The sequence below is a fragment of the Rhamphochromis longiceps genome, linkage group LG13 (assembly GCF_057381845.1).
Source record: "Rhamphochromis longiceps isolate RC_006_pf linkage group LG13, R_longiceps_female_GT1.1, whole genome shotgun sequence".
Classification (NCBI taxonomy): domain Eukaryota; kingdom Metazoa; phylum Chordata; class Actinopteri; order Cichliformes; family Cichlidae; genus Rhamphochromis; species Rhamphochromis longiceps.
Window position 1 is genome coordinate 6,333,320 of NC_140569.1, and position 22,353 is coordinate 6,355,672.

The window sequence follows — 22,353 nt, forward strand, 5'->3', positions numbered from 1 at the left end:
AATATATACAAATGTTGTTTTAATAAATAACAGTTTACAAAATATCAAGAATGTAGGTTTAAGGATTTATTCTGAGAAAAAAAGAAAGAAAAAAGATAGAAAAACATTAAAATGGGTTAAATGCTTACATTATGCTAAAATAATAAATCCAATCATCAATAAGGTCTCCAAACAGGCTCCTCCCCTCTCATGGAAAGACATGCCCCTTCAATGTAATTGGTCAGTGCTGTGACAACATTGCGGTCCTCCCCTGTGGTTTGGAATGGTTGGTTGGGCCCGTAGTGGAAGCTGCCGGCCTGGAATGGACCACTGTGGCTGAGCGGAGCGGGGGGAGGAGGAGGAGAAGACAGATAGGAACTGTATGGAGGAGGTTGGGTAGAGTAAGGGAGAGCAGGCAGGTGGTGCATTCTGGGAGTAGGAGCGAATGAAGATGCCAAAGAGGTCATTGGGCCCAGAAAGGACTCATTCATCCACAGAGAGGTGGAAGGAAAGGATCTGCATTCTGAAGCGAGACAAGAAGCATCAACATCAGTGTTTCTCCAGAACTCGTTGTCTTCTTTTGTTGTTTGCTCAGCTGTCATGTGACATGAGCATGACCACGCCCCACTACTGTTTCATAAGAGAAAGTTTTCTTTCTAAAAACTAAAATTACAAATGAACAACATAGTTTTTAATTTTCAGTGGCCTTGCTGTGTCATTCTTGCTGTGACATTTTATGTCTTACCTGATGAAGCTGTGCTGCTACTGATGCTGCTGGTGGGCCTAAAAACTCCAGCCTTCATCTCCTTCTGCCTCTGACCTGAGATCAGAAGAAATAATGTTAAAACCTCATCACCTCAGAATTGATCCAATCATACTGTTTTCACTCGTATTTACTAACGTCTGGGCAGCCGTGGTCCGTCCACGGTAATCTTGATGGCCCTGTGTAGGGTGGCGATCTGAGGAGGTGATGTCAGCACGTTTATCGTCAAGGTGAAGCTCTTACCTTTAAAACGATAATAAAACATATGTACACATGAAACTAGTTGAGTATACTTTATATACATTTGCCTACTTTGTTTTTATTTACTTAACTGAATCAAATTTTTTGTCTTATTCACTGTTTTGCTTTGACTGCTCAAAACTTTTCACTTGTTAATGTACTTTATCCAGCGTTATTTCTATTATATTTAAATTTATTTTTAATACTCTTAATTGTATTTAGTGTGTTCTTTATTTCTTTTAAATCTTATGGCTTTTTAATTTATTTAAATGTGCTCATGATTACACATGATTTGCTTTCTTTTACTCAGTTTTGCTCTGATGTTATTGATTAAGAAACTAATTAATTAACTAGAGTTAATTAATTCTGGCTCCATAGCTTGATTATTGATCTAACTTTACAGGTATTCAAATATTTAAAAGAAACATATAACAACAACTAAATGTTTTAACTGTGTGATTGCAGGGCACTGCAATTGCAAATAGTGTAAGCAGTGTAGACAGAGGTGGTAAAGATGGCAGGCTGCAGTCTTTCCTCTTGTTTATTGACAAACAAGTATGAATAACTTGTAACAGTGCTGCATGTATCTGTTTGTATACCTCTGCCGCTGCGGCCGATGAAGCGGAGGTCGTTGAAGTGGGCACAGCCTTGCTTCATGGTGGCTGTGGCATTACGTAGCTCGGCGCTAACATTTTCATCATTGCCAGCCATCACTGTCACAACCACGCCATCAGGCACATCGTTCCCCAGGGCAACAACCTGAGAAATGAAAAAACATTGTAACAGGTCTTTTATCTTTGTGAACAGAGGATTTTTACTCTTTCAGTATGAATAAACTGTATTTTGGTTTAAAAAGACCACCAGTGTATATGTAGATTACTCACAGTAAAGGCTCTTGGTAGTGTCTTATTACACCTCCAGTGCTGAGGCAGGCTGCTGCAGAGGAAATTTGGGCTGTCGGTCGGGACCAGTCCTCTGGGTGGAGCTGTACTGCACTGGTGGAGACACCTCAGCTCCTGTTCATCCAGTTGACGAGTGCTGGCTGATGGTGACAGGCGGCACTTCACCACAGGATCTTAATGATAGGAATAAAGAAGTCCATTTTTATCCCATTTTGTCTTTCATTTTTTGTTCTTTTCTCTGAGATTACATGCATTTTAGACTTGAATATATTTTTATTTCCTGAAGTCAGTCTTAGATTCAGACTTTATTAAGAGTCATATTAGATGGCAATTTAAATAAAGGGTTAGCTATTGTAGCTACTGCCTCAATCTAAAGCACTCCAACACCAGTTATATTTGTATACATAAATGTGTATTGTAAAATCATTACTAATTATATACATTTATTTACTTTTTAATTTTGGACCGTTTGGTCCTCCATACAAGTGAGATTGCCGCAGGAGAGCGCTCAAAGATATACAGCATATTTTGTTAAAGCTGTGTCGCTATGGTGGATATGTTAAAATTCTGAGTACTGATTAGAGTATAAACACTTCCCCCTTAAGCTGTGTATCTTCTTCAACTGTAATCTCAGCTGCTAACCTTGTATTTAACAGCTCATAGCTGGAGTGTAGCGCCTTTCGACCAGGACATGTAGAAAACTACAACTACCACACCCTCGCGGTCCCTTGCGTCATCAAATCGCGCCGAAAACAGAAGAAAACCAGAACATTAACAGTAATAGCGTCTCTCTGACAGACTCTGGTGAGAGTTTTTACTTGTTTTATGCTTTTCTATGTGTCTTTGGTTCTCCTCTTCGCCTCCCCTCCTCTTTCCCTCCTTTGTTTCTTTTCTGCATTGTGTTTCAGCCGCCGCAGTGTTTGAATATGAGGGAACTGCGCTGTATTATTATTCATATTTTACTGCCGGAGGGGAAGTTACTGCGGTCACACCACCTGTCCAACTGTAGGAGTGTGTATGTGTGTTTTTATATTTATGTATGTGTGTGAACGTGTGTTAGGACGTTGTGTTTATTCTCCCGAGCTCTGTTCTGCTATTTTGTTGTTTTAGGCTCTTGGCTCGGCTTCTGTTGTGCTCTGATTTGTTTAGATGAAGTGATCCCAAAATACTAAAACCACATGAAAGTGAACTACAAGTGCAGCATTGTGATTTATTTCATTTGAAACACACACACACACACACACACACACACACACACACACACACACACACACACACACACACACTGTATAAAGAAGACACACATACACATCTGTCAAAGTAGAGACTAAGTGCAACAAAGCCGTAACATGAACCAGCAGGTTCCTTCACATAGATAAAAACATGATGCAGGAGGATCAATCTCAGATGCAGCAACGATCAGGATAAAAAAAGAAGCTAAAAAAGCTGCAGTATTTCTAATTGGAGCTGCTTTAGCTGTTCTATACTGAGGGTACCTGAGTTTCTGTCTCTATTCAGACAGTGAAAAGGACGGCACATAACATCCACATGCGTGAATGAAGTTATGGTCGTTGCCACTAAACTTGAAGATGAAACTTTTCAGAAGTTTCAAGCAGATGAGATGAATGTTACTTTGTTCAGCTTGGGACTTTATTGGCATTAACTTGGCCGGCATTAACAGACAGAGTGTTTGGAGCTGCATGAATGTTAGCATGCCTGTGGATACACCAGAACACTAGCTTACAGAATGACTTTTCAGTCTGCAGTAATGACCCAAAGCAGGCTTTCAGAATTAACCGAGATTCCTTATTTCATTCCTTATTAAGGAGGGGGGAAAAGAAGAAAACTATAACACGCTCTGATTTTAGTAGAATATTCAACACTGCTATCAGAAATCATTCAGGAGGCTGAGAGGCGAAACTGCTTTTAAATCCTAAAGAGGTCCAGCTGCCTTTTATGATGACATTGATGACTGAGAACCTACACAGACATTTATATTGGGGGTGTTCTCTTCTTGTACAGTCAATAGATGATATAAGAAGATATAGTATATTTTGACTATATATAGTCAAAGTATACCTTATAGTCAATAAAGTATATTTAAAGAGAGAACAAAAGTTAAAATATTGTTAGATCTTTTCTTCACTCAAAAGATTGTAAATTAATTTTGCTCTCTAGTTTAATGTGGTTCTGTCTTGGTTTTCTCATCAGGTGGGTGTGGTTATGAGCAGTCCCATGGCTGGCTCCGCCCCCTCCAGCTCTAAAGACCGTCCAGCTTCCAGGATCAATTTTATCCCAGAGCTACAGAGCATGATGTAAGACACACACACACGCACACACACACACACACACACACGCAAACAAACAAAGAGAAGGAGTCTCACCCCAGTACAGCATTGGGCTGGGGCTGCTGAACAGACTGTTTGAAGCCATGGAAACCTGTTTTTTAAAGGAGAGAGCCACAATATTAGCATTGTGGTTAATGACACTTTGCAAATCCAAAACAGATGCCTGAAAACAGCACATAGCCCTTCATTTCAATATTTTATATAACACATTTGTACAAAGAGTTCAGAAGAATTTCAAGAAATTAATTTTTTTAATTGCTAAAGTATAACTTTAAGTAACATTTGGTTTTATGTCAAGCAAAACAAACGAAAAACAAAAACATAAAAGTATGAAATTAAATGGCTCATATCCAGAGACATGAGCCACGAGTGATAATCAGTTCAGACTTGAAGTCTCTAGACATTTAGTTAACCTTTACATTCACAACCAGTCAATATGACTGATGGAAAAAAGTACTGCTCTGCACAAAAGAAAAAAAAAAAGAAATCTAATTAACATTCCTACAAATTCACAGTAAGTGACAGTAGGTCAGTATATACAGAATGTAATGTTTTATCAGTTTTTATTAGCAACTCTTTCATTATTAGTTTATTTTTAGGTTAAAATAATGACATTTTCTTGTATTAAGTGACAAGAAACTCCATATATTTAGATTTTGGACCTTTTAGTTAGAAAAGAAGAAATAATCAGGAAGGTTCAGCATTAATAAATAATCGGCATTTTTCACCATTTTCTGAAATCATCCTGTCGAGGAAATAATTAGTGGATAAATCAGTGAAAGTGGAAAAAGATCTTTAAAAATAAAAATGTAGTTAAAAACAACTGTTAAAAGCAACTGTTAGTTAAAACTGTTAGTTAAAGTTAAAGTTAAAAACAACTGGACAACTCCGGTACCATAACAAATTACTTTTTGACTTAGTTTCTAATATGAAGTCACTTTTTCTGCTTAGGTTTTTTAGAAGTACTACACGTAAAACTGTCATATTTAAATTCTTACTGAAGGATTTTTTTTCTAAAGAAGCCACATGCCTGCTGCAGCCTCCTTTGTGTTGTGTGTCTTTTGCTGTACTCACCTTGTGTGGGCTGCAGAGAGGTGATGCTGGTGGTCAGAGAGGCTAAAACCAGACTAAACCCCAAAACCTAAAATCAACCTAAAGTCTGAAGCCAACCTCCGAACCTGAGGCCAACCTGCCCACAACCCCAAACCAAAACCTCTCTCACCTGTATGACAGAGCAACAAACAACCAATCAGGGAGCAGGTTAAAGGGCCGGGGGGCAGAGATTAAGCAAGGGGAATGGTGGGGGTGGCGATCAGGTGTTTGTATTTCATAGAGAAATAAAAGGAGAGAGTGGGAAAGAGAAGAAATGAGAGAAGGAAAGCGCTCCAGGATGTGGGTTTACGTTAGTCTGCCATCATGGAAGTGGCTTTCTGGATGCAAATTGAGGTTTTGACCAAATTGTGGTCAAGGTGTATGTGTGGCCTGTTGACCTTAGTGTGTGTGTGTGTGTGTGTGTGTGTGTGTGTGTGTGTGTGTGTGTGTGTGTGTGTGTGTGTGTGTGTGTGTGTGAGAGAGAGAAACAGAGACATACACAGACACATTTACTGGCTGCATGTTTATTTGGAAAGTAACCAAAACTTCAGCTCTGCCTTGTTTTTAGACAATAAATCATGTTTTTGTTTAGTTTAGTAACAGTTAATAGTTAAAAATTTTAAAACTTTAATACCGTACAGATTAAGAACTGCTTTTCATCTTATGAAGATTCCTTTACTTATGTAAAATGTTTATAAACAAGCAGTCACACCAGATTTTTAACAAATCTGAGCTGAACTGAATCTCACTACCAACTTAAAGTATCTGCTAATTTTTCTCCTGCTATGTTTCAGTTAGTACCAAAACAAGTTTTAATATCCAGCTACATTTAATTTGGATGCAATTAAAGGTATTTAAAGTAATGTGTGAGACGCATCCTTTAAAGGACTAAAGTCATCTGAGACAGCGCGTTTTACAGTACCTGTAAAAAAGTAAGTACGCCCCACTTTTAGCAGCAATAACTTGATTTAATTGATTTCTGTATGACTTCCTCCGTCTGTCATATTCTTCACAGCATTTCACAGCAGTTTGATTCTCGTCTCTTTCAGCCATTGTGCTGTAGTTTTGCTGCTGTGCTTGGAATCATTGTCCTGTTGCATGACCCAGTTTCAGTCGGGTTTTAGCCATCTGACATGACCTTACACTTAACCCCAGAATACTTTGAAATAGTTCACAGTCAACTCAATGGCTGCAAGGTGCCCAGGTACCCCCGTACTTGATTTGTTTGGCTTTCTCCAAACGTGGTGCTGTGCGTCATTGCCAAACATCTTCACTTTGGTCTTGTCTGTCCAAACGGGATTGTTCCAGTCTTGTGGTTTGACTGCCATGTTCTCTTTTTTGAGAAGGGGCTTTCTCCTGGTAACCCTTCCAAACAAGCCAGTCTGTTTCTAATTATTTGCAAGTGTTAGTGGTTTATGGTGAGAATAAAAATGAAGGTAATGTCCTGTAATGACAGTGTTGAATGTGAGCATCTTTGTATGTCTCTTTAAATTACTAATAAAATATCTCACCATTCACAGGTTTTAGCTGTTGTATAGTTAGTAACGATGTGTTATTCATAATTTATTTATTTTGGGTAAATTTCTGTGTTTTTATAAGGCATTTCTTTCTTGTTTGGTAAATAAAGTACTTTGCTTCTTGTCCAACTGGAAGAGGCTTCAGCCTCCCTGAAACCTTTGGTGAATAAATGGTTTTTAAAAAGGGATGGATGATAGAATAAATATAACTGCTGTAAAACTATTCTTATAGCTGTTATAATGTACAAAATATATACTTAGAATATATAAGTATGTTTCTCTGCAGGAAATCCACTCTTTAAAAAAATCCATACCATATATTTAGCTTTTTTGTTACTTATTATGATTAATTATGTAATATATTTACCTTTTAAATAACAGTGTATAAATACAGTAATTTTAATTTTGTGAAGGTGGTAAGAGGCAGGCTTCATTAATGGAAAATGATAGAAGTAACCCGTTAGAAGTGATCTTTCAGAGCAGCAGTTTAAAATGAGTGCTGTTAGCACAACCGGCGCTATGTTTAAGAAACGTTAATGAGTTATGACTTTAGACTTTAACAATTAGCAGCTCTTTAGCACGTGGCAGTGTAATTAGATTCGACTGACGCACTGGAAGCTCTGCAAGGCTCTGCACAACTATGATTATAGTTGTGTTTGATTTTCAGGTTTGCTCTGGGAGACGCTCGCAGGCCTTTGCAAGAGACTGCAGCGCTGGTGGAGGATATTGTACACACACAACTCATTACTATGGTAACATACAACATAACAAATATAACGCTGTAACAGTTATCTGTTCAAACTTCAAGATCAAAGCCTAAACCACCTGAAGAGGTAATTACAGGCTGAACAATAGTAAAGCACATCAGACAAATAAAACCCTTACATGTATAACTGATGTGGCTGTAAAAATCCACGATTCTGTCTCATTTCGGAGCCTCTGAATAGCAAAAAAACCTAAATGTAATTATATTAAAGCATAAGTGCAATTCATTTCTGACTTTACTGAAGCAATTGGTTTATTTCTCAGCTGCATCAGGCCTGCGAGGGAGCGGCTCTGCGTGGCTCGAGGGTTATTTCACCTGAGGACATTTTATTCCTGATGAGGCGAGACAAGGTACAAAATGCACACGTGAACAAAAAAACATTAAATATTCAAAACTGTATGTCCATGAATCTTTTCTTCCTTTATTGTTTTTTAAGGTTTGAAATAACTAATTCCTCTCCCCTTTTTCTGTTCTTTATCTTCATGCCTCAAAATCTACTGACCAGAGGAAGTTGGCGAGATTATTAAAATATCTCCAGTTTAGAGATTATAAATCCAAAATACTCAAGACTCTTGAGGATGAAGACACACAGGCAGAATCAGGTATACACAGAGCCTCACACACACACAGTGACCTTTTAAATGTTATTATAAAACCCCTGTGACCCTGTTTTGGAGTGGAAATCAATGCGTGGGCTCAAGAGCACTTCTGAGTCATTCAGCTTGTTGTTGCATCCACAAATAGAATTTAAAACTCTTGAAAAGAGCATTTAAATAGTTTAAATAAGAAAAAACTTGTTTGTTTTTTTTCCTTGGCTCACACTTCTTTCACATGGACTGATGCAGAATTGTGCTGTGGCCTGATTGGTTAAAATTTAAAGCTCATTATGAATGTGGTCGCTCTCCTCTTACACAGGCTGAGTGATATATGTGATGGGTTGGCTTCACATCTGTAATGGCACCATTGATGCTTAACATTTGCTACTACTAACATTTGCAAGGCGATGTCAAATCGTATCAGCATTGCACTATAGTTAAAAAGTCCGGGTGTTAAGCTTGTGTACACTTGTGTCACATTATGGAACAAAAAAAAAAGCCAATTTTAAGTTGAAGAACTTCAATTATGTGTCAGACATAAGGGTCTCGTCAGCTCCCAAACGTTTCTGTTTAAAAAAGTGATGCAACACACTGGAAAACATGGTCTTGTCCCGTCTTGTTGGCTTAAATGGTAAATGGTCTGTATTTGTATAGCGCTTTTACTAGTCCCTAAGGACCCCAAAGCGCTTTACACAACCAGTCATCCACCCATTCACACACACATTCACACACTGGTGATGGCAAGCTACATTGTAGCCACAGCCGCCCTGGGGCGCACTGACAGAGGCGAAATTTAACATTATCATATTGCACATTGCACAATACAAAATTCACCTTAGTTCCCACATTTGATATGTTGTTTTTGCAATACCTTAAATTACATATAGGTTTTAAATAATTTGCAGATCTTTAAAAATATATATTTTTACAGCATCCAAACGTTTTCAGAAACCACTGTACAAAAAAAAGCTTCAAATGCTACAGTCAAAACCCAAGTGAATACTGAGCTCTGGTTTTCATCTTAAGTGTTTCTTTCTTTTTTTGTCTTTTGTGAACAAATGGGGTGCTGTAGGTCCTGCTGGTGCTAACCAGCGGAGGCAGCGACTGGCCCAGGACTTCCTGGTGTGGATGGATCAGACCGGTGAACTCCTGTCATTAGCAGAACGTCAGGAAATAGACCCCATCAAACAGGAGAGGATGGAGGTCAGAGCCCATCGATGTCTGCATGAAAATGATTGATTAGTAGGGCTGTTTTGAAAGTAAATGACACATATATGAACTTATAGATTTAAAACGCCTTGACGCATGCTCAATCAAGATTTCCCAAAAAGTTGATTCTGCTCATCTGGATGTTTTCAGTGGGAGAAACTTTTTGGGATTATAGATTTAACTTTAAGTGTTTTTATGTGTATTTGAATCTTCAGCGTTTGGAGCGTCAGACTCGGAATATGGACCCGGCTCAGTACGCCGAGTTCTGTGAGAGTCGACAGCTCAGCTTTGGTAAGATTTTAAACGGCCCACTTAGTATCTGTCTCAGGAAGTTGATTCTGTCATAGGTACAAAAGGAGTAAAGGATTACATTTTATTGCTAATGTTTGCTTTCATGTCGGTTTGATGTTGCGTATATTTTTTTAATGCGGACTCTACCTGTGCTCTAAATCATGGTTTATGGGCATCTTATAAATAAGCAAATAAAGCTGTGGACTGTGTTTTTATCCTGTTAGTTCACCAATTGAATAATCAGCTGATTATTTCACTTCTAAATTTAAAAACGTAAGGTACGTACGGTAAAAACCTGATTCAGGATCAGTTTCAGCATTTTAAGCCTGTCTGACCTCTTGTCGTGTGTGCTTACTTGTGCTCACTCCAAGCTAAGAAAGCTTCAAAGTTTCGGGACTGGCTCGACTGCAGCAGCCTGGAGCTGAAACCCAACAGCATGGCCATGGAGATCCTGTCATACCTCGCTTATGAGACTGTTGCCCAGGTAACTAACTCATTACTTCACATATGTGCGTGTAATTTAAAAGCTTTCCCCTGTTTTAAAATGCTTTTCCTTCATTCAGATCGTGGATTTGTCGCTCTTGGTGAAGCAGGAAATGACAGCAAAGACTAATCCAGTCAGTCATGTGATCTCTGCCAGCTACATCCACTACAACACACATGCTGAGGTGCATACACACACTTCATCACACATTGAGACCTATCAATCGCTAAAGCTACCGTCATAATATTACTGAGTAAATATCATCTGTCTTTCGTCTTCCTCCCCAGCAGGTGAAGAAGGATCCAGACTCACCTGAAGCCACCCCTCCCTCCACCCCAGGGTCCTCACACTCGTCAAAGCCCGTCCTACAAGGTAACGGCAGTGTGGATGGCAGGGCGAGGCAGAGGAAACGTAAAAAGGTGAGTCCCAGCTGCAGTTTCCTATGAGTTTAATGTCTGTGTGTATCATGAAGGCACAGGAGAAATTACAAAGGCAGTTTAATTATGGCGGCAGGTTTCAGCAAAGGCGTTTGTCTGCCTCTGGATAGGTTTTGTCAACAGAATGGAATCACAACCTTACATGAGATCTATATAAAGTGTGCTTAACAAAAGATCGTCATCGACACGACCGTGGAATAAAGGATGCCGCAGAGTAGGGGGATTAAGGGGCTTTTGGCTGCACAAATACACCCTGTAAAACATCCTTTTTAACTTGTAAATTATTATTAAGTATCTGGTGCATAAATGTTTGTTTTGTATGATGAATGTTGTCAGAGAAGTCACTGCAGGTATGATTCCAAACCAGTGGTTTTCATTTTAAATGAAACGCACTGAGATTCAGTATAACTCTAGAGATCAAAACACATGTTAATAGTCCTGAATCTAAGCAGGAGTGTCTGGGTTAAATGGGTCTAAAGTTTGGACCCCAGGTACAACTAAAGTAGCCAATAATTGTTGTGATTTATTGTACATTTATTTGCTTGATCATATTTTTAGAAGGACTTATGATAAATAATGAATAAATGCTCTGACAATAACAAACATTTTGCTGTATTAATCTCTTGATTGTACTAATTTTTGACGAGTCAGACTTTAATGTGTCTTTTTAGGAGAAAGTCTTCTGTGCAGATGTAGAGTATGAACTCCTCTGTTAATTTTCTTAATGTACATAATAACTGATGTTATTGCTAATTGCTAAATGTAAGTCTCTGAACACACAAGACAAGGTGACCATTTTCAGCTCATGGAAAACTCCACGTTCCTAAAGGAAACATCAAAAACATTCCATTGCGTCCTCTGTTGTATTTGTGTTAATACTTATTACTCATGATTGTGCTTCAGAGCTGTCCGGCTACAGTGGAGCCTCCCAGCGGAGCGATCCAGCCCTGTCACATCCGAGAGGCTATTAGAAGATACAACTACAGACACACAGTATGTACACAATGAGAAACTTACACAACTTTTCCACAGCTGATTATTTTCTTTTTTTTTTAAAAAAAATTCATGGGTTAAAAGTCATATAACTAATGCATAAAATACTCTTAATTTAAAGTGTTGGTTTAGATGTTTTACTTTTTCTGTACATGTCTTAACCTGTAAGATTAAAGTTAGTGATTGCTGAATCAATAACTTTAATTTGTCCTTCATGCTCACCGATCCAGATCGGAGTCAAAACGAGCATTCCTTGCTTTTTGTGAAATAGGATTCAAAGTTCAGTTGAATGCAAATGTGACATTTAAAAAAAAAGTTAACAAAGGTAGGATTTTCCCACAGCCGTCGTTTTTTTGTGCACAAATGTGGGTTGTGGGGAGGTATTTTTATATTATTTTAAACAAACCATTAGGTCTTTTTTGGTACTGAGTAACTAGTCATGTTTGTGATTTTGGTTGTCACAAGAAAGCGTCTGTGAATCGCTGTTTTGTTGCAGGAAAAGAACAATTACTCTGCTACCAAACCAGTTATTACCAGACCCCCCCAGAAAAAAAAAAAGTTATTTGAAGCAAATCTCTCTGTACCTTGTGTCAGAAATACACTCTGGACAGGAATTTAAATGTGTTTTTTCCTACTGAACAACATGCCGTCCATCTTCTCTCTCTGGCAGAGTGCCTATTCCAGGAGTGGGATGACCTTCCTCACCTGCTGAGGACGCATCAATTATTTTAGGCACATTCTTGGATTTTATTCTATACATTTTTTTTTTCAATTTCTATTGTAATAAAAACTTTTCAGTAAGCCGGTGTCAGATTCATGGTTTATTGATTTTTACAGACCCAAGGTAGTTTTCTTAAAATACATTAAACTTTACTGTTTGCTGCACTTGATAAAAATCTACCCCAGTGATACTAAGTTATGTTGAAAAGAAACTTTATTGGTCACTAATACAGAAACACAAAGGACCACTGAGCATGCTGAAAACTCAGCCTGTGACATCTTAACAACATGAGCACATGGAGGGCTTATCTGTAGGATTTGCTGCGGGAAATTAAAAGGTTCAACACTCGCGGCAGCGGTCAGTTCGACGTCGATGTCTCTGTGATGAGTTTGCTCAGTATTTCTGAGCACTGTTGAGCAGCGACTCCCTCTCCATCAGCAGCTCTCCATATCTCTGCTGAAGTTCTTTCTCTCTCTCCATCTGCCTCTCCACGTCCTCCCGCAGAGCCTGAAACACAAGTTGAACACTTGTAAACACCAGTGAGATGTGTTAACTAGCTTTTTTTAATAACCTCAGTTACACCGCTGCTTTTAAACTGGATAATTTTAACCCCACTTTTTATTTGGGTGGGCGTGTAGTGCTGCAAGTGGTCTGTGATTGAATTTCTAACATTCAAAGTGTTAAAGTTACCAACTTTGTGTGACCAATGGAACAAAAGCAAGGAGACACCTTGCAATGTGATACACAGGTTTGTGTGTGTAATGTCTTACCTCTTGGCGCCTGGGAATGGCTGTGTCTTCTTGTTTCTTCAGTTGAGTGAAGGTCTGGAGCTCTGTGGCTGCCTGCTCCACCTGGTGGACACATTATGAATAACATGATTGTTATAGAAACTATGACACTGACTTGCACACTGTTTCAGGCGCCATAATAATTTACAGCCTGTGACAACACAACCTGTCAGTCCAATGAAAATGTGTTCAGTACCTGTTCCCAGAGTTCGCTGTGCTGCTTCAGGAGACCCAGCGCTCTGGACTGAAATCCTCCAAGCAGGATTTTCAGTTTCTTCTCCAGTTTAGCTGCTCTCCTGGCCTCTGCTGTCATGTGACCACGGTTCACCTATAGGGTCCACAAATACAGAGATGTCAGTGTTTAGACCAGAGCTCAAAAAGATGAAAGAGTCAAGTTTGAGAGCTTTTTTTTGTGTGCATTCTCACATCTAGCTTTTTCTCCAGGCTTTCAATACGGTCTTTCTTTGATGCCAGGTTTGCTCTGGTGTACCTGTTCTGAGTAGGCAGATACAGCACCTGTGCAGACGCAGATAATATGAACAGTTTCAACAACAGACAAAAATTTAATTGGTACCAATATCGTGAGATCACGAGTACAACAGTTTCCCCACATACCGTAAAGAAGTGTATGTAATGCATATTGTTAAAGGTGGCACACAGCAAGCCTACTCTGCTTTAGATGCATCCTCACTGCTGTATATTCGTCCTTTGGTTTAGGTGAGGGTGTTACTTTAGTAGAGCTTAGACTGCTCAAGTATAGCATGAAAACAAATTGTTATTACCCCAATTTGCTGAAACGCATATTATTCCAGTGGGGAGGTGGGGGGTGAAAAACAGAAGATACAGAATCACACAAGGCCCAGACTAGTGTTTTAGATCACAGTGAACTTGCACACCTCAGGAAACTCACTTCAAAACACTTAAGCTTCGGGGAGAATGATCGAGAGTCAACACCTCAGCTGTGTGCCATCAAAGGCAGACTGGGTGTGTAATAACTACCGTATTTTCACGACCATAAGGCGCACTGTGCTAAAAGGCGCAGTCTCAGTTATGTGTGCCCTTACTGTATTTAACACACACATAAGGCGCACTGGACCATAGGGCGCATACAAGTACCGTATGCGTATTTAAAAATAAAGCGGGAGCAAACCTGAGTTCGGTACCTTACTCACATTTTTATTACCAGTAATCGTCATCATCAACAACACACAAGCATACAAGTGTGCATATTTAACAATAAAGCAGGAGCAAAACAAAGTTTGGTACTCACATTTTTATCATCAATCAAACCCATGGAAGTCCTCATCCTCTGTGTCTGAATTGAACAGCTGCGCTAAATCTCCATCAAACATGCCAGGTTCACTTTCTTCACTGTCAGAGTCACTTTCCGTGCCGTGCGGCTCCTCGGAAATGATGCCGGCTTTTGCGAAAGCTCGAACAACAGTGCCAGCAGACATGTTAGCCCAAGCATCTACAATCCATTCGCAAATTGTGGCGTAACTCGCCCGGCGCTGCCTTCCACTCTTAGTGAAACTGTGGTCTCCATCGGTCATCCATCGCTCCCAGGCCGCTCGCAGCCTTACTTTGAACGGGCGGTTCACACCGATGTCCAGCGGTTGGAGTTCCTTTGTCAGGCCTCCCGGAATGACAGCAAGCTCACAGTTCATTTGTTTCATTAGTTTTTTCACATCGGCTGTGAGATGGGCACGCATAGAGTCACAGATTAAGAGCGATGGTGATGCGTGGAAAAAACCACCTGGTCTCCTTACATACACCTCCCTCAGCCACTCTTTCATCATTTCCTCATCCATCCAGCCCTTTTCATTTGCCTTAATGATGATTCCTGCTGGAAACTTCTCTTTAGGCAAAGTCTTTCTCTTAAAAATCACCATAGGCGGCAGCTTCTGTCCATTAGCATGGCAGTCAAGCACAACAGTAAAAGAAGACTTTTCGTGCCCCGTTGTGCGTATCGCTACCGTGCTGGTCCCCTTCTTCTCCACAGTGTGACTCACCGGGATGTCAAAAGTGAGCGGGACCTTGTCCATGTTTGTGATGTGGCTGGGCTGGATGTTTTTGTCGCCGATGTGCTTGCTGCAGTAGGAGCGGAAGATGGCCAGCTTTTCCTTATAATCCGCTGGAAGTTGCTGCGCTACCGTAGTCCTGGTCCGGATGGAAAAATGGCACCGTTTCATAAAAAGTGAAAGTGAAACTGCTTTTAGCCGAATGGTGACCGTCGAAACGCTTCTCCCGCTCGTTCTTTGCTCGATGATCCACCGCTCGAGTCTTTCCTCCAACTCGGGCCACCTCGCCTTATGTCCGCGGAAACTCAGCTGCGTTTTCTTGACCTGCCGGAGCTTGTTTTCCAGCTTCCTCCATTTGCGAACCATCGATTCGTTAATCTTAAATTCTCTCGCCGCTGCTCGATTTCCATGTTCCTCCGCGTAGCTGATGGCCTTCAGTTTAAACTGTGCTTCATAAGCGTGTCTCCTTGCCATTTTCAGGGTTGCGCCCACACTTCACCCTTTAGCGTTCTCATGGTGTTCTCTACTACGTCCTCCTTACAACACACAGGGCGCACTGCGCTATAGGGCGCGCCGTACTTTTTGAAGAAAATCTAAGACTTTTAAGTGCGCCTTATGGTCGTGAAAATACGGTAGTTGGGTTAGACTGCACTACACTCCATCCATGTGTATTTCTACACACTAGAAGCTTCTAATTTAGAAATATGACAAATATACTGACCAAAAGGTGGTAACAAATCTCTACACCTGTTTATGCTTCTCTGACTTCTCATTTTTGGTCCATGGGTGCTCACCTGTCCGTAGCATTCCTCCCACACCTGGCTGTAAGCCTCCATGCTGAGGTCACCGTGACCCATACCTCCCTTCACCACCTCCATTTCTGCTGCCAGGACTAACTTTGCCTGTTTGTTGACACACAGGTAAACAGAATTACTGAGTGTAAACAGTGTAAGGGACTTCTTTTTTTAAAGCAGAGACATCAGTGCTGCCGGGTTACCTGTTCCATCTCCTCTGTGCTAATTGGCTTGTAGGAGGTTTTTTCCAGGTAAGCAATATGTGACGCGTTGTTAGACGTAGACGTGGGGCCTCGGATTTTGCCGCGCTGCAGCTGATTGGCAGCATTGGCTGAAGGGTGATGCAAGCAGTCAAAATGCAGCATGGTAATCATTTCCTGTTTGATGAGCTCTTCGGCCTGCTGGAGGTCAGAGAGTGGCTCCATGGAGGCGGGACGGAGAACAGACTCGTTTACCTGCAGACACGGAGGATCATAAGCACAACTGGATCCTTTTAATGCCAGCTAAAGTAGACGAAATTAGTTTTTTCTTTGCTCGCTTTGATTTCTGAAAGATTTGGTGATTACATTCAAATACACATTTTCCTGCATTTTATTTAAATTATTTTAATGTTGTAATTTTACCTCAGTAGGTCTGGGGAGACTCCTCTGAACAGGAGTGTGCCGCAATTTCAACTCCTTCTCTCTTTCAGCGTCTCGTTGAGCCTGGAAAATGGCATAATGTAAACCTGTTGGATATATCTTATTCAAACTACGTGTGTGTGTGTGTGTGTGTGTGTGTGTGTGTGTGTGTGTGTGTGTGTGTGTGTGTGTGTACACGCACCTGCTTGCGTGCTTCTACATCTGCAGAGTCTTCTATGAATCCCGTCTCAGCCTCGGTTTCTTCGAGTTCTTTCTCAGCGTTTTCAGGAAGAACGATCTCAAAGTCGTTCTTAGGAACAGGAAGTGACATCAGACCTTGTCGCAGGTGCTGCAAGCTTTCCCTTTGCTGTGAAGAGAAGAACAGCAGGTAATTCATTCTGTGGTGTGTTGTTTGTTTCTTAACACACAAACTGTGCATCTGCTGCCAAAACATAAAACTAATTGTTTAAAGTTGTGATTTTTTTCATTGTATTTAATTTTTATTCAAGACACAAAAACAGAAAACTTGGAACTTTTCTGCAACATTCAGGATTTGTGGCACGTTACACAGATTCTTAACCGATCATTACAAATCTGTTTGTTGTGCATTCACATATGTATTAGTGTTTTTTATTTTACCGTGTGTTTAGCATATGCAGGGTCAGCCAGTTGTTCCTCTGTGTTAATATTCAGTTTGTCTCTCAGTGGTGTACGGCCGGGAGTTAAACCTGGAGTCCCTCCCACACGTGGAGTCATCGCACCTCCGACTTGAGGTGTCATGCCATCTGACCCCTGACCTGGACCAGGAGTTCTGTTGTAGTTGAAATACACAAAATTATTGGAATTAGTAAACTGTATAGGAACAAGTATAGAAACAAGTCTAGGAAATCCTTTCTCTTTGGTGAAAATGGTTGAGTTGTGACATGGAATAGTGCACCACACATTCAACAAATGCAGCTCAACAAATCTGACACAGCATTTGAGGCTTGAGTACTAAATGGTAACACATGTCTCTTTAAGATTCTTTGTTCACACTGTTTACAAAATGTAAAAGGATAATAGCATCTGGTTTTTTGTTAGAGCCTTGACAAAGACCACTTTTGTGTTTATTACATCTTAACTTGATGCAGAGAGTAAATTTAAAAAAAGAATTCAGAACTCTATTTACGTGACAGAGAGTAAACCTTATGCTATGTGACGGATTAAAGGTTTCTTACCTGAATGGTGTACTGAGAACAGTGTTGGGCGTTTGTATCTGTTGGCGCTGAGGCGTCACTCCACTGAAATCGCTCTCATGCAGCGGGGTGTTGAGGCCTCCCTTCAGAGGGGTGTCGATGTTAGTCAGAGCCATCAGGTTCTGAGCTTCCTGAAAATACAGACACACACACAGATGGTAAAAATTAATTTACAGATAAATACTAAAAACAAAAAGAAAGGAATTTAGTATAATTTCAATTTAATTTAATTTTACATTAGTATAGGAGAAACATGCTCTCTCTTTCTAGTCAGTACTTTTGCTGCAGCATTTGGGATTAACTGAAGGCTTTTCAGGGAGTTTTTAGGACATCCTGATAATAATGAATCACAGCAGTCCAGCCTGGAAGTAATAAATGCATTACCTAGTTATTCAGCGTCACTCTGAGACAGGATATTTCTAAATACATTAAGACATTAGGCAAGTGGACGAAAGGAGTCCTACATATTTGTGTTATATGTGCATTGAAGGACATTTCCTGGTCAAAAATGACTTCAAGGTTCCTCACAGTGTTGCTGGAGGACAAAGTTATGCCATCCAGAGTAAGAATCTAGTTACCCACCATATTTCTAGATTTTTAGAGCCAAGTACAATTACCTCTTTCATCTGAATTTAGAAGCAGGAAATTGGTATCAACTTTGTAAAGTTACATTTTTACTGACAACGATATTCCTTAATGTATACATAAATGCAAATACATAAATGATGCAAAAAGATTGGTGGCCAAGTGATCAACACATAACATGTACATGCATTTTTAAGCACTATCCTGTCTCTACTAACTTAAGTTTATTATTATCTGGATTGGCAATAACTGATCAAACAGCAGACTATAAGGTATTTTTCTGATGTAACTTGTATGACAAAACAAATTTCCCACGTGTGGGACTAATAAAGGTTATCTTATGACATTCAAATGTGCAGACAGGACTGTGATTTCACATTGGCCCTCTAATTTTGATTGACTTTATTCTTTATTCATGAGGGACAATTTAGCTTAGCATCGCTGTAATTACATGGATCAATTAATATAAAATATCACAGATATGCAGAAATCACACATATGAGATTAAACAAAACATATGTGAGACATTTTGCTTTTGAGTGTCTTTATTACCTGCATGATTCTGTCCTGAGCAGCAGGGGTTCGTGGGGTCCGTAGCCCTGTTGCCATGGTATTGGTGACACTGTATTCTGAGAGGAGGGTGGAGGAGGCGGAGTTAGCGCTTTCACTCTCCTCGGCAGCTTGACGGGCGACCTCACTGGCGACACCCAATTTGACAACTTCCTCCAACTCAGCATCACTGATCTGTGAAGAAAGGCAAATTAAAAAACTGAATGTACTACCTGTTATCAATATAACAAGTACATTATATTGATATATAAAATCAAGAAGTAATAACAAAAGAAACAAAACAAAGTGGTTACCTGTGGTGCGGGTAACACTAGTTTGGAACGTTTTTTGGTAAACTCAGCTACTCCGCTGGTCTGCAGGATGGCAGATGGCAAGTCACTCTCCTTCTTCTTCTTTATCTTCTGTTTATCTTTCTTCCTCTCCCTCTCTTCAGTCTCACTATAAAAAAAAAAAAAAAAAAACACAATAGGGCTTATGAATGGATGAAGACAAAAAAAAAATGTCGAACACATTTTGATCCTTATTATTTATATTATATAACATTAGCGTGACAATCTCACGCCTTCGCTGGGAGAAGCCAAGAACCAAGGAAAATATTCAAGTGACATAAACAAGGAACTTGTTAGCATACAGAAAAGCACCAGAAGTTTAAAGTTATACTAACTTGCGTAATTCTCCATCCAAATGCTGCTGTCTGAGCCTCTTGAAATTAGGCTCCTGAGCATCATACTGCTCCATGCTGGTGTCATAGAAACCCTTAAAGTAAACAAAAGACAACAATTAGTACTGTAAGATTAAGTTAATCTCACTGCTGATGTTGTGGGTTATTTTTAAGGATACAACACATAAAGCTGTGGTTACCGGTGCAGGTTTCTTTTCAAAAGGGATTTCAGCATTATAGTCTACTCCTCTCTTCTTCTTTCTCTTCTTCTGAACATCGATTCCTGCTGCTCTCAGCTCTCTGCGTTTCTGCAGAGCAGCCAGCCGTCTACAGTATGACATCAGGAAAAAATAGTCAAATATGATCATTTTATTATTACATGTCAACTGCTCTGTAAGAGGTCCAGTTATGGACCTCTAAGACAGCTTGTCTTAGAGCAATTGTAAAAACATTATTAGCTGAACCTGGCTTCCTCCAGCTGTTTCTCTCTGGCCTTCCTCTTGGCTTTCTTGCCCTGAGTGTTGGCCAAACGAGCCCTGGCCTCTGAAAGCATCTCCAACTCATCTAGAGACCGATGAAGAGAGACAGACACACACACACAACACATTGGTTAGTTACCACATGTGACTGTGTTATGATTAAACTTATTTTTAAACTCTCACATGACTCGACTGAAAGTACAAAGTAGAAAGGAAATTTTTTAAATAATTAAATATAAAAATGTACAAGACAACTAGGAAGCAAATCCATTCTTAACATCAGGATACATTCTTTTGTTGGCTCAAATAAATCTGACAGCATCTGACAGTGTGTTTTTGTACCTTCATCCATATCCACAGGGTCAGGTCTGGCAGGTTTTGTTTCAGGATTGGGATCAATTTCTCCTGGTTTCAACTTTCTGGGGTCATCTCCCACTTCCTCCTCATTGTCTCTTTGAGCTGCTTTGTCCCTGAATAAAACACAAAATACATCTCAATTACAAATCGACAGTGATTAGCAACAATGAATGCTCCTGAACATACAAGGTGAAAAGCCACAGAATTACAAATCATAGTGAATAAATGTGTCCTTAGAGATAAACATACAGCAGGTATTCGTAGTGTTCCAGACACTGAGCAGCAGTCCTTCCTATGATAGGAGCAATGGTCCTCCACTGGGTGGGCATCAGCTTGGCCAAGTGAAGCAGCTTCTCCTCCTCTTCTCTGGACCATTCTGTTTTCTTGATACTGGGGTCCAACCACTCGTACCTACAGACAGAAACAAAGCCAGAGGAGAAGGTCTTTATTTCACTCTTCATAAAGAGAGATTTGAAAGCTAAAAAAAAAAAATCACAGACAGAAGAAACAACCATCAATGTATATAGACGTTTAATTAATCTCATGTTTTTGACACATCACACATCTCTGACTCAAAACTCACCATCGGGCTTTACACTGTTTGGCAGACTTTCGGTGCAGCAGGGAGGCGATACGGGACCACTGGTTTTTCCCATATTTCATTACAGCTGCCTTGAGGATCTCATCCTGAATAAAAAAATTTTTTAAAAAGGAACAGACGTCCATAAATTAAATGGATGTACTGAATGACAAATGATTTATAAAGACTAAACATGTCAAAATCTTTTATCCTCAATCCGCAGAGGGCTGATTAATTTTCATCCCAGTGCTGAACTACAATTATATTATCCCCTATCTTTTGCTCACTTATAAACTTTTATGAAGTCTTGTGGTTTATTATTTTGGCCATCTAGACTGCCAAATATTCGCTAACTGTAAACATATATGTTTAAGTGCAAATTAAAAAGCTGCGTTCATGCAACTCAACACAAGCACGAAATAAAGTATTAAACACAGCTGGTGATAATTTAAATGAACTTAAAATGTCACACGGGATAAATTTGTTAAGTGAGTAGCTAGCTTTATGCTAACTCGAGACCACAGGTTTGCTTTCGGAGGTTAGCATCATGCTAACCAAGCTAGCCATGTAAACACGTACCTCAGTGTTGCGCCAGACGCCTCCTTTAATCATAATTCGCGGCATCTTGGCGGCTTCGTTGTATCTCCTCCTTCAGTGAAATGCTATAAGTGATTCTTATCCAGTTGTGGTGTTTTGTAGCTTAAGATTCAAACAAAACAAAAATCCAACTACAGAACAAGCGCTGCGAGGGAAAAGGCGACATGCACCATACCGGAAACTCAGAACGGGTCCACCAACTGAATTGTGGGTAATGTCGTCGATGAGTAATGACGAAAATCGATGACAGTTTCCTTTACCCCTCCTACCCCGCCCCCCTCTTTCGGAACTTGATTAAACAGACAAAGTCTATGAAAAGCACACACCATAGCATTAATACATGTTAAAAAAAATAACATGAGACACGTCTGAACATTTAAAGATAAATAACTTGTCGGAAAAAATAATTCATTTTAAAAAACACCGTTGGAAAACACATCCTCTGTGTATACACATTTTCATATAATGAGAGCATATCTATTATTCCATATTGGTGTTACGTGTAGCGTGAAAATATGTTTCTCAACCAGTTTCGAATAGATAGGAACCATTGATATGTAAGTTCCTGAATTCAAATCATAATAAAAAGTCTATTCCTCCTAAATTTTGAAATAAAAACAAATAAAGTTTGTTAAACCAAAAATAATGATCTACTATTAAGGAAGGGTTTTAACCATTTTAACTTTAAAACACCAACACCAGATGGCATCTGTCATTATGTCATTCAA

The 22,353-nt window shown here is 39.7% G+C and overlaps 3 protein-coding genes across 5 annotated transcripts; 1 reads left to right on the forward strand and 2 right to left on the reverse strand.

Moving 5' to 3' along the window:
- Nucleotides 1–99: 99 nt before the first annotated feature.
- Nucleotides 100–7,368, reverse strand: runx2a (RUNX family transcription factor 2a). Its single transcript, XM_085427374.1, has 6 exons — nt 4,269–7,368; nt 1,867–2,057; nt 1,582–1,741; nt 881–985; nt 725–799; nt 100–502 (listed from the first exon to the last, which is right to left on the reverse strand). Exons 1-6 carry the CDS (start codon nt 4,408–4,410, stop codon nt 156–158), a joined length of 1,020 nt encoding a protein of 339 aa, XP_085283500.1. The 5' UTR covers nt 4,411–7,368; the 3' UTR covers nt 100–155.
- supt3h (SPT3 homolog, SAGA and STAGA complex component) lies at nt 2,581–12,441 on the forward strand. Of its 3 annotated transcripts, none has more exons than XM_085427371.1 (12): nt 2,581–2,688; nt 4,096–4,199; nt 7,509–7,593; nt 7,871–7,957; nt 8,113–8,209; nt 9,276–9,406; nt 9,628–9,703; nt 10,075–10,187; nt 10,267–10,371; nt 10,475–10,606; nt 11,528–11,617; nt 12,288–12,441. In XM_085427371.1, exons 2-12 carry the CDS (start codon nt 4,108–4,110, stop codon nt 12,327–12,329), a joined length of 1,050 nt encoding a protein of 349 aa, XP_085283497.1. In that variant the 5' UTR covers nt 2,581–2,688; nt 4,096–4,107; the 3' UTR covers nt 12,330–12,441. The 3 variants fall into 3 exon arrangements, with proteins under 3 accessions (XP_085283497.1, XP_085283499.1, XP_085283498.1); XM_085427373.1 differs by having other exon boundaries at nt 10,478–10,606; XM_085427372.1 differs by lacking the exon at nt 2,581–2,688 and adding an exon at nt 2,753–2,899.
- Nucleotides 12,426–21,831, reverse strand: cdc5l (CDC5 cell division cycle 5-like (S. pombe)). Its single transcript, XM_085427370.1, has 19 exons — nt 21,608–21,831; nt 21,032–21,135; nt 20,698–20,859; nt 20,434–20,561; nt 20,077–20,176; nt 19,813–19,939; nt 19,616–19,707; nt 19,245–19,389; nt 18,934–19,125; nt 17,779–17,927; nt 17,201–17,372; nt 16,764–16,928; nt 16,565–16,645; nt 16,145–16,396; nt 15,942–16,049; nt 13,553–13,642; nt 13,323–13,454; nt 13,109–13,189; nt 12,426–12,845 (listed from the first exon to the last, which is right to left on the reverse strand). Exons 1-19 carry the CDS (start codon nt 21,650–21,652, stop codon nt 12,732–12,734), a joined length of 2,439 nt encoding a protein of 812 aa, XP_085283496.1. The 5' UTR covers nt 21,653–21,831; the 3' UTR covers nt 12,426–12,731.
- Nucleotides 21,832–22,353: the final 522 nt, after the last annotated feature.

Coding starts and splice junctions, on each gene's coding strand:
- supt3h (XM_085427371.1), top strand. CDS start 4,108: ATGAGCAGTCCCATGGCTGGCTCCGCCCCCTCCAGCTCTAAAGACCGT. Junction 9,407..9,627: donor TCAAACAGGAGAGGATGGAG/GTCAGAGCCCAT, acceptor TTGAATCTTCAG/CGTTTGGAGCGTCAGACTCG. Junction 9,704..10,074: donor GAGTCGACAGCTCAGCTTTG/GTAAGATTTTAA, acceptor GCTCACTCCAAG/CTAAGAAAGCTTCAAAGTTT.
- cdc5l (XM_085427370.1), bottom strand. CDS start 21,652: ATGCCGCGAATTATGATTAAAGGAGGCGTCTGGCGCAACACTGAG. Junction 13,190..13,322: donor ACAGCGAACTCTGGGAACAG/GTACTGAACACA, acceptor TGTGTCCACCAG/GTGGAGCAGGCAGCCACAGA. Junction 12,846..13,108: donor CCATTCCCAGGCGCCAAGAG/GTAAGACATTAC, acceptor CTTGTGTTTCAG/GCTCTGCGGGAGGACGTGGA.
- runx2a (XM_085427374.1), bottom strand. CDS start 4,410: ATGTGCTGTTTTCAGGCATCTGTTTTGGATTTGCAAAGTGTCATTAAC. Junction 986..1,581: donor CATCGGCCGCAGCGGCAGAG/GTATACAAACAG, acceptor ATCGTTTTAAAG/GTAAGAGCTTCACCTTGACG. Junction 503..724: donor TAGCAGCACAGCTTCATCAG/GTAAGACATAAA, acceptor GTCTCGCTTCAG/AATGCAGATCCTTTCCTTCC.